The 11,524-nt window shown below is 38.8% G+C and overlaps 1 protein-coding gene across 14 annotated transcripts in view; it reads left to right on the top strand.

Annotated features, from left to right (window-relative positions):
• Positions 1-11,524, top strand: part of rims1b (regulating synaptic membrane exocytosis 1b) — a 52,434-nt gene that overhangs the window by 8,811 nt on the left and 32,099 nt on the right. For 9 of the 14 annotated variants that reach the window (XM_047803364.1, XM_047803355.1, XM_047803354.1 and 6 more), the window contains exons 2-4: positions 2,356-2,569; positions 5,901-5,912; positions 6,250-6,270. In XM_047803364.1, the coding sequence (XP_047659320.1) occupies positions 2,356-2,569; positions 5,901-5,912; positions 6,250-6,270 (247 nt within the window). Of the gene's footprint in view, positions 1-1,611; positions 1,776-2,355; positions 2,570-5,900; positions 5,913-6,249; positions 6,271-6,954; positions 10,409-11,524 lie in introns of those variants that run through there. The other 5 variants (XM_047803358.1, XM_047803351.1, XM_047803352.1 and 2 more) reach the window with 5 other exon arrangements.

Genomic DNA, 11,524 nt, shown 5'->3' with positions numbered 1-11,524 from the left:
GTAGTCTGTCATTTTACACAGCTGGGCAGTGGTTTCTTTAGACCTTTTTTCTACAGGGCTACATGGGATGAATCAGCTTAATGCCATATGGGTATGTGCAAAATAGATCCATTTGGGTTTATTGACATAATTAATCCACATTTATAGATATTGTTCGTAAAAAAAAGTTGTAAAAGTATCTTGGCATATGCTATTTAGCTGGAATATATTTATGTGTTGAAAAAACTGAAAGTGAGAGAGAAACCCTTCCAAGGCATCTGCCAAGAACCAGCTGGCAGGATAGAAATAGTCCCTCCTCTTCCCTCACACCATTCGCTCCTTCTCTCTCCCTTCCCCTTCTCCAATCTTTTCACCAACTGTCTGTCCATCCTCCCATCTCCCAATCGATCTTTTGCTCCAATGTATTCATGGGGTGATAATTACCAGGGATGCTAAGAGAGAGGGACAGGGAGAGAGGAAGGGATGAAACCCTGTTAGACACAGAGGATGAAAGGGGCAAGGGGAAAGAACTAGAGAGTACAGGAAGGAAAGATAAAGAATAAATGGGGCTTCCCTTATTTGGGTCTAGGTTCTAAAATCTAGGTTGACTTCAGCCCAAGAGGGCATGAGGGCACACTGAAAGATTGGTTTATGATGATGATGGATGATGATGGTGGTGGTGGTGGTGGTGGTGGTGGTGGTGATGATGATGATGATGATGATGATGTGCAGTAGCATCTTCATGCCACATCTTCATGTTGTCCCAGGTTGGTAGCGATTGCTATTGAGTGTGAATTGGCAGAGACTAAACTAGAAGAAAATGGGTGTGGGTGGAAGTATTGAGGCAGAAAGACTAGTATAGCAGGTGGATGATACATGATTTCACCAGCAGCACCACCAGTTTGATGTTGGTTTGCTCTCTCTCTCTCTCTCTCTCTCTCTCTCTCTCTCTCTCTCTCTCTCTCTCTCTCTCTCTCTCTCTCTCTCTCTCTCTGTGTTTCTCTCACTCTCTCTCTCACTCTCTCTATCCTGTGTGTGTTTCTCTCACTCTCTCTCTCACTCTCTCTATCCTGTGTGTCTGCTACCCTTTACTGCTGAAATGGAGTGCAGTCTCATAATGGTGTTTCCATGACGACTGGTGCCTGGGTCTCTTGCTACCATGACAGTTCCCATGACGGGACGACTGACCCTAGAACCTTAGGATGCCTTCATGCTCCCAACTTTTCCATAACTCACACAGGTCAAAGTTCACAGCCTATTAGTTAACTGATCTGTTGTAAAAACACGAATAACTGACTAACATAAATCAACTTTGTCAAAAACACCAAACCCAGACTGTATACATGTTTTCAGTGTAATGAAATATTAGTGCTGCAGGAATGCAGTACAAAAATAAAATAGAATGTTATGTGGAAGATTTCCAAGATGCCAAGACTACATAAGGTCTCCTTGCTTAGCGGCTGAGCCAGGTCATTCAGATATCATATTCATAGATTCGTTAGCCATCGTCACTTGCCCCTCCTTTACCCTACTACGTCATGGTTAAATCCCCTCTGCGTAACACCATCTTTCAGGCCAAGACATGCCAAAGTCACTTTAAGTCTCCAGCTACCTGGGGCTGCAGCCTGCTTCCTCTTTAGGTAGGGAGGCAGTGTGCTGGAAACACTAGTTTCACAGTGGCATGGAAGAGTGTGCAAACTGCTCTCTCTGGAATGTGGATTTCTATTTGTTTGCTTCAGCTTTCCGGGGAATTGTAGTGAGTCTCCAGAGGGTATGGCAGTGCGCTACAAAACGAGGTAAACGTTCATATTTATTTTCACGATGGTGATTATTTATAGCTTGTTTTTTTAGGATCTGAGATGGTAGCAAATCATTATGTGAAGATATGTTTGGGTTTGCTAACAAAATGCTAGTAACTTTCACTATGATATTTTTCAAATGGCAATATTGGTAAAAAAAAAACAAATCTTAGAAAAGCTTTTTAGATTATGTCCTTAGAAATATTAGTCTTTTTGTTGAACTGGTTGTTTTTACGTCGTTGAGAAGCACAATGACAGTTGCTCGTTCCTCTGAGAAATGTTTTCTGTAACACAGCCATGTCTTGTGTATAATGTTGTTTCTTGGTGATTCATTTCGAAGTGAAAAACAAAACGACGGTCGAATCTGCGTGTATTATTGCTTGCAGTCTAAAATAAAATCTGTTTGATTCAGTGACACTGATGTAAAGGGTTTGGGTTTAAATACACAGTAAGGACACTATCAAAGCTATCAAATAAAAGATCTTGAGGGTTTTACTAATATTCATCTCTCAGATTGTGGACTGGATTTGAAAAAAGTGGTAAAATCTCTTTTGCGTTTTCTGTCTCACACAAACAGAACGCTTCATCAGCAATTTGAGAGCTATAAGGAGCAGGTAAGGAGGATCGGGGTAGAGAACAAACGGCAACAAACCACCCACAAGGACGATGCCCCAACCTGTGGGATCTGCCGCAAGACCAAGTTTGCAGATGGCTGCGGGCACCTCTGCTCCTACTGCCAGACCAAGTTCTGTGCCCGATGTGGTGGAAGAGTGTCTCTCCGCTCCAACAATGTAAGGAACATCCAATAAGCCTTCTTTTCTCTCTGCCAAACCACTCTTTGCTATCTGCTATCACAGATTCATCCCATCCATCCATTCCTTCCTTCCTTCCTTCCTTACTTCCTTCCTTGTATCATCTTGTACTGTCATGTCTCACTGTTTGCCCTAATGCTTGGCATCAGTCTTTGCCAACATTCTATATCTGTCGAAATCTGCTGGTAGATAAATATTTAAATATCTGCACGCACACATACTAGAAATAGATAAGGGCCAGATTCCAGGTCAGGAACCATCCAAAATCCCACAGAAATATGACCAGTCCAACATGCGCCAAGAAACGGATACAGGCTGGCCCTTTTTTAATCACTGTTCATTCAGCATTGCATTTGCCATTGCAACAGTAAAGTGTTGCTTTGGGTGGGGCTCCAGCATCACGTCATGGGGTGGCATATTTTCAGCTCCTGCCGCAACCTGCTGTGTCTAAAACAAGCACTGTTCTCTTACTTTACTTACCTGAGAATGGACTCGTCTCTGGTCATGCTGAGTACCAATCTGCCCTGGTTCCTGCCTGCCCAGTGAGTTGATGCCCCCTGTGGTCACATGACGAATAGCATAATGTTTCCAGCGACTAGCAGACAGGAGTGGAATTAATGCACATTATATAAAAATAACAGAGAAACTTTGTATATTTTTAAAAGGGGATTTTAAAATGTTTTAAATTATGCAAAACAGAGGTTTTATAACATGCTAGTCTTAATCGATAGCGGCTTTGTCTTCATCCGAGACAATCTGATACCCATCCTAGTACATGATCAGCGATCTGATATGTAAAAGATATTTTTAAAGCATCCACTGAATGTATGATACTATTTAGAGCTTTATTGATTCAAAGCAATGGGGCAATACAATGGGCAACAGAATATGATCCGGTATTATGCAAACATTCATTTATTTATACATTGGTCTTCAGAAACAGCTTTCTCCTGTTCAGGGCTTGTGTTGGATCTGGGGCCCATCCCAGGACACTATTCAGTCACAGATGCCTTTTAAATTTTTTTGCCTCAAACGCACTCTACATCATTAACAAAATAAACCTTAAGTGAATATGTTGATGATCTTCTTTTAATCTATTACTATAGAGTAACAGGATTACAAGAAAGTGTATTTAGTCTTGCACTTTAGGAAACATAATCATAATTAATATTAAGATAAATAATTAAAAAAATATTAGTTTGTCCCGGTTCATCCTACGCTTCTTCTAGACATTTAATCAAACTTTTTACTAGCAACCTCCATTTTGTTTATATTAAATTCTAAGTATTTTTATCTTGGCATGAGAAAAAGCTTCTGAAGCACCACAAACCTGCAAACCCCACCTGCTTTCCACTGGTCTTGCTTTATTTGCATACCGAATTCTGATAGGCTGTAACATTTTATGACATAGGAACACATTCCTATCACATGCTTATATTTCATTTAGATTTTCAGTTATTCCACAGTAACAGGTTCACATTTAGTTCAGTTAGTCAGTTAGTTTCTCCAGTTCTTTCTTTCTTTCTTTCTTTCTTTCTTTCTTTCTTTCTTTCTTTCTTTCTTTCTTTCTTTCTTTCTTTCTTTCTTTCAATGCTGGAGAATTGGACAACACTTTTCTGTCCATATGTCATTCTTGGTTTGCTTTTACTAATATCTAATTATTAATATCATCAACGACACTTGACAATTGCAATAAACATGCGGCTTCAAAAAATGCTTCCAATGTACAGTTGGCTAACAATTTCAGTTCAACTTGTATTGGAAAGGAATGATGGCAGGTGGCGAATTTGTTTGCTGCATTTACGTCTTGGAATTGAATGCTCAGATCTTTAGTTTTAAATCGATCATCTGGATCTAATACAGCATCTTACTTATAAAGCCTATATGCCAATCAAATGAATGATATATGATAAAGCGTTGAAACTGAAACATTAATTTCAGTTAGACACAGTGTTCATTCATGCTAATTAGGAACACTAAACACGTAGGTTAGGTTAGGTCAACTTTATTATCCCCGAGGGGCAATTTGTTTCACAGCCAGCAGAATCCATACAATCCCAAACACAACAGAGGGAGAAAAAAAATAAATTATTAAGTATTTCAAAACCCAATAGCAACTGGTACAAAAGAATTTTTAAATCTATTTGTCCTGCAAAGCGGTAAAGAATATCTACGTGAAGAAGGTAACAACATAAAAAGATTCTGCAAGGGATCGCTGGAATCTCTTAACATTAAGTCAGCCTTCCAGAGTCCATGCTTTATGCAAACTGTTTAAATCAATCAGGTTGGTGCTGACAATCTTACCACACACTTTAACAATACCCTGAAGTCTATTTCTATTTTTCAGATTATCCAGAGTGAGTTACACTGATCTCCCTTTTTTTAACACCTGATTAGTAAAGGGTTAAAGGCCAAGTAGTGGCAGCTTGGTGATCTTGTGTGTTGATCTCAGAGCAGTAGCCCAACACCTTAACCACTGAGTTATCACTCCCTTAATCAAATTTACATTTAGAACACTCGTAAGAAGCACGTTGTCTTCCTTCAAGAACAATCTCAAAGTGATTTAACAAAAACAAGCAACGTATAATGGCCATAGATAGATGTACAAAACTTCCAGTATTATTTAGCAATGCTTTAGAAATATTTCTGCACTGCAAATAGTGTTTCCCTCACATGCAAGTCTGTGTTTTTCCTGTAGGAGTCGTTACAACTATATTAATCATGTCGCATAATAGTTTAGCGATGAGCTCAGACATACACACATCATACGAGGTGGCGTGAAGGATTAGAAGTGTGCATAAATAACCATGTAAATGCACAAGGGTTCAGCCGTGTCATGTTGCTCCATATTGCTGCCTTGCATCATCCTTTATCATGTATTACACATACATGTGTGAAATCAGACGCACGTCTCATCCGTTCTCTCACTGAATCGTCTGGATGTTTTAGTGACACCGCTCCATTCCACTCTGCTCCACTGTATGGCACAAGCGCTTGATTTAGAACAGAGCCCACTGTTGCTCTCAGTGAACCTGTCTTCTTGAATACACAGAAGTAGACATTTTCCCGTCACTAACACTTCCTTCCTTTTCTTCCTTCCCACCTTTCCCTCTCTCTCTCTCTCTCTCTCTCTCTCTCTCCTTTCGCTCTCACTCTCTCACACACTGTCTCCATTTCTCACCATTTTATTTTCGATTTCTGATTTCACACTTTGCTCTCTTTTACCACCCCCCCTCCCGTTTTCTCCTCACCTCTTCCTGTTTTTGCCTGTCTTTCACTCCTCTCTGCTTCCTGGACTGCATGCCTCAAGGAGGATAAAGTGGTTAGCATTATTTTTTCCGGTTTCTCCCTTTTTTTGATGTGATGATGGGATTGTTGTGTGGCTATAAACATCCAACCTTTGTGTGGGTGTGTGTGTTTGTGTTTGTGTGTGTGTGTGTGTGTGTGTGTGTGGGTGTGGGTGTGGGTGTGTGGGTGTGCGAGTGTGTGTAAGTTTGAGGGTAAGTTCAGAAACTTAACATCTCTCAAATCTCTCACGGATTTCGATGTTCCATGATTTATTTGTCTTACAGTTTAGTACCAGCCTCTTTTACTCACAGTTTTGTATATATCTATAAATGTGACTAATTTTCCTCCCATTGTCTCTTGCTCCTGCAAAGTGTCTCATAGGGAAGGACAGGGTAAGGAATCCTGGGTATTCTAGTCTCTGCATGGAGCGCAGTTATCCCTTCCTTAGCTGACCGAGTGCCCCTTCCCCTCCTTGTGGCCGTTGCCATGGAGATGTGCCGCCGTTGCTATTGAGACAGCCAACAGGGAGAGGTCGATGGGCACGGGGTGGCATTCCGATTGGTCAGATGTTTATACTGACATTATCAGTTGGTTGCACTTTAGTTGAAAGGACGTTGGAGTACAATTTCTAGATGTTAACAAGGAATTATAATAATAATAATAATAATAATAATAATAATAATAATAATAATAATAATAATAATAATAATTGTTTTTATAATTTTTTTAATAATTGTAATAATTTTGTTTTATATAAATTATAACACTTTCAAAAAAAGTGCCACTAACTCACAAGAGAATGTGCATGTTTGCTGCACTTTGCCTGTGCCCTGGGACTGCACCGGGCATGCCATGGGGTTAAGGGGACAGGGGGTTAGGGATCATGAGTCAGAATATATAGCACAATCCAGTGGGAATATGGTGTAGACAGATTTCCTTTTTCCCTCTCAGCAAATTTACCCTGCAATCCAATGGGCACTTGCGACTCCCTGTGCACCTGTGACGTTTTCATGTGTTTTTATTTTCCTTTGTGTATATATCAAATTTCTGTGTGTGTGTGGGGGGTGTTTTATATGTTTGATGTGTGTGTGTGCCAGAATTTTAATTAAAAGTTAATTAAAGTTAATTAAAACAAATTGTTCTGTCAGCTAGCATCAATGGTCGCATACAAACTTTAGCATCAGTTAAACGCTCGGTAATTTTATCTTACACCCTCAACTTGATGTCTGCTTCCCAGTCTGAGGTAAATTGTCTGAACCAAGCAACGGGAGTTCCTTATTAGCGCCCTTGCTGTCACAGAGTCAGCCATCGAGTGATGAGTTCTGTTAAATTCCGTTAGCTTGAAGTGTTTAGCCTGAACTTAAACCACATATGCCACATTTCTTCACACCACCAGCGGTCAGTTTTCTCACAGATGGTGTCATATCCAACACTCTGGTGGCTCATTATTGCAGAAATACACAGCTCAGTCACTTTTTCTAGAGGCAGCCGATTACTTTGAGTGTACTTTAGGATAGACATTCCACAGCCTCTAAACATACTCGGAATTCCCATTGAACCATTAAATTGACCTATGTGGTATAAAACCCTGTTCGTTAATTTACACAAAAAAAAAAAAATCTAAAATATATCTTGACTGCCAAAGAAGTAAAAATTTAATTAACTTCTGCAAAATATAGGCAAAAAAGGAAAGAGTATCTAAAATATAAAGACAGATATGAGATTAAAAGCAAGAATTGGCTATAAAGAACCAGTTGGTGGTTGATGATCTCACTTTTTAATTCCCAAACTTTATTTGGATGATTTTATATCTTTCTAAGCATTTAGTACAGAAACTTTACACACACCTACTGTAGTAACCTTGACTCTCTAGGATAAAGCATTTCTTTGAAGATAAGTGAATAAATGCCCTCCAGGAATTTCCCAAGCTGGATGACTGACCACCTCCTACAAGCAGGAGAGACATCCAGCTCTTGTTTCCAATTATTGAAAATTACAGAATATCTACTTGTCCTCAATATTTCAAACTGCTAGTCAGCTAGCGAACCAGCTTACTTTGGTAGTCCTTAGACATCATATCCATTATATTCTAACACTCTTTAGGTCTTAAGATGAGACGAACATGAGAGAAAGCTTTACTAAAGCTGAAAATCTGCAGAATATACTGTAATAAAAAGGATTCTGGTTAAGGCTTTCCTTAATGTTCTGTGACATAACCCCAAATGGTCCTATTATTAAAGAATTAATGCTTAGTTTACAAATCAATGTCTGGGTAGCATTAATCCAAATTTGTGTTCTGTATTCATGTTTAGAGTGGAATTTAAAACAACATTCAAACTTTCATTATAATGTGGTTTAAAGTCTGTTGTGTTGTTAATAAACATAATAAAAAAAATTGCCTGTGATGATGACATATGTAGTCCAAGGGTAATCAAACGGCAAAGTAATACTAGTGATTTATTTAAACAGGACAAAAGTAATTGGAAAAAAAATAAAGTCAAGCCACATGATGACCAAATGATGAATGACCTTAAGAAATCTGTCTAATGATGACAGATCTTATCGTCTAGTTTCATCCAATCACACATACTTGTGTACAGTAAATTATTTAGACAGCATCATAAATTCATTGATGATGTTTAAAGACTAACTAATGGATAATATTTTTCCCCAGAGGCCAAAAACTTAAATTTGCGCTTGTTATGTCGTTTCCATATACAGCACTGAATGTCTTTGCCGTGTCATGTGCGGTTTTAAGAATCTTTCAGCTAGCCAACTAGGTGCAATATATACAGAGGAAGGTTAAAAATTGTTTGTATTTTTTTCACACAAATGTTTTTAGCTTCACATGAATTGGTGATATCAAACAGATATGTGGTCATCTAAAATTAGAAGGTGCCAACAGCTTCAACCACTAAAATTTTCAAACACACTGAAAGCCAACAGTGTACTGACTAATTTTATATTAAACTTGCGGTGTTAAAATAATTTGTTTGTTTATGCTGATTAAAAAAGTCCCATTAGTAAAACGGTTAAAATGGAATTGTTGTCGTCATTTACAGTTGTGTTAGTTGCTGATCTGGACTTTTGTAAACAAGACATTTGTTTGTAACTAGTCCTTAACCATTTTAACTTAAATATCCCTAAGCTAGACTTTTCCTTTTGCTGTTACTTCTGTGTTTTAAGTTGTGGTGTAGCTGAAAATGTGCAGACTCTCTGAATCGGTGTGTCTCAGGAGTATGATTCAGTAACTGTGTGTCAGCAGATCTGTCAAACTCCAAGAAGGAGGCAGTCATTTTTATCTTGCTTATTTCCTCTCTGGGTCTCCTAACCAAGCCCTGGACTTATTTCCACTGAGCCTTCATTTAGACACCGCTTTCCACTGCAAATCTAATATGGAGCCTTCTCTTTCTACACGCTTCCGTTTTATTCCACTCGAACCTGCTGACTTGTTTTCTGTCTCTTGATTCTTCGGTTTCGGTTCTCTCTCTCTCTTTCTCTCTCTCTCTCTTTCTCTCTCTCTCTCTTTCTCTCTCTCTTTATTCCTCACAGTCATTTTGTCTATCTTACACACCCGCTCTTCTCTCTCCGTTCCTGTTTTGGTTACCATGGAGAGCTGTATTCAGCTAAGCAGGAGGTGACTGACACACTAACACACAGGAAACCAGAACAATTATATTCACACTCATGCTAGCATACAAAAACACTCATATACACACACAAACCCCAATGATGCTTTATCGCATATCATGAATAAATCATGTGGAGTGATATGGTCTGAAAGTATTTATACCTTCTATGGAAAAAACATGACACACTGCAGTGTTAGAGGTAAATAATCAACAAAGAGCGGTGCGATGTAGCCCGAGTGTTGCACAGTTACATGTTAATACGGCGTTCAGCTTAAAAATGTTCATCTTAACACATTTCACTTGATAGTCGTCAAAAAACTAACGTGTTAAGCGATGTGATTGATTAGAAGAGCATTGTATATTTACAGTGTAATGTCTTAAACGTCTGATAAATGACAGAAGGAAACATTCAGTGCAGACTCCTACTCTAACAGTTTCATGCTTGGATACTTATGAAGTGTTTATGGGAAGGCAGATAGAATAAGGGCTAGCCATAATGCTAGGCAGTGGAATAGGATTAGCGCAGATTGCTAATCCTTTCTGTGAGGGTATCTCTGGTCGGGCGACAGCTGTAGGCCTCTGGACATCAGATTTACCTCAGATTACTCTGGAACAAGGCCAACTGGATCCAATAAGAGCAAAATGTTCTATATCATGCTCTCTCTCTCTCTCTCTCTCTCTCTCTCTCTCTCTCTCTCTCTCTCTCTCTCTCTCTCTCTCTCTCTCGCTCTCTCTCTTTTCCTCCCACCCCCATATTGTCCTAGAACAGGCTCCATCTCTTTAAAGCAACATCGAAACACAAACAATCCAGCAAAAAAGAGATATTTATTTGTTCTTTTCTTATTTCTGTTGATGAATTCAACCTTTTTGACCATGATGAACACAAGGCAACTGGCATGTAAGTACTCTTCATAGCAGAATTGATGGTTGACATCATGTAGTATTTAGATGGGCACCAGGCTGAAAGATTGATTTACATGATTTGTTAAGAGCAGCTGCGCTCTGCTTGAAGTTTTATAGTCTTCTTGTTTATGAGCTAGTCCTCAGATTCCTGTTCTCAAAGTTGCTAAAGAGGAACTTCCTATTTTTTTACAGCATCAGATATGATTCCAGCCCTCCAGTTTGTCTGCATTTGATTGGCAATAAATATGCACTGATACAGTAGCATCTTTTTTAGGTACTTAGTCGCAATCTGATAGTGAAATAAGTAACCTTCTTAGCATGAATTAAACAGGAGGCACGATGAAATATTTTATTTAGCTCTAGTTTAACATTCAGTTTTATGGTAAAGGCATTATCTGTGATAAAGGGCGAGAAGGTGAGTGTGTCTTGTGACTTGTTAGTGCTCAGTTCTCGCTGAACAGAATTTTTTGTGGAAAAATCTCTTGTATTGGATAAATCGCAAACTCGGGATTCATATGCACTGACTTTCTATGAAAGCTATAGTCATGTCATGTTCAACTTTCATAAATTGCAGAGGACTTAATGTCTGAATATACACTGTGGTGATGTCACGCAAAACACGTCTCGGCCCATATCTTCAAAAAATCTGCAATAAATAAAAAAATTGCAAGCTCTTCCAAATTTGCTTGATTTTGCCTTAATATCTATCATCGCAATACTATGAAATCTGTGAGGAACGGTCTATCGGGTCGGATTAATTTTTTATTGTATTTTAGATTTTTAATATTTTTTATATTTTCAGAGCAGTCTGCTTTGCTTTAATCATTAATAGTGAAAAAGATCAGATATTCTAGTTCAGAGTCATTTTGTGTCATCTGTTCAGCGGCTGAACACCATAAATGAGGCTTACATCACATCTTGTGATATCGGATGTGGTTTTATATGCATTAAAAAAAAGTACAGGTAAACGAGCTTGGTATTGAACCGATAGTTGATACCAATATCCATATCGGTGCCTAAATGTAATGATACCGGCTTGTCTGGAAAGGGATGCCACTGGATTGCAGAGTCATACTGGCTGATTGACTGCTGACATGGCTGTCTAGAGTTT

This window comes from Tachysurus fulvidraco, chromosome 18 (assembly GCF_022655615.1).
Source record: "Tachysurus fulvidraco isolate hzauxx_2018 chromosome 18, HZAU_PFXX_2.0, whole genome shotgun sequence".
Lineage (NCBI taxonomy): Eukaryota > Metazoa > Chordata > Actinopteri > Siluriformes > Bagridae > Tachysurus > Tachysurus fulvidraco.
This window is presented reverse-complemented; position numbering and strand designations above follow the sequence as displayed.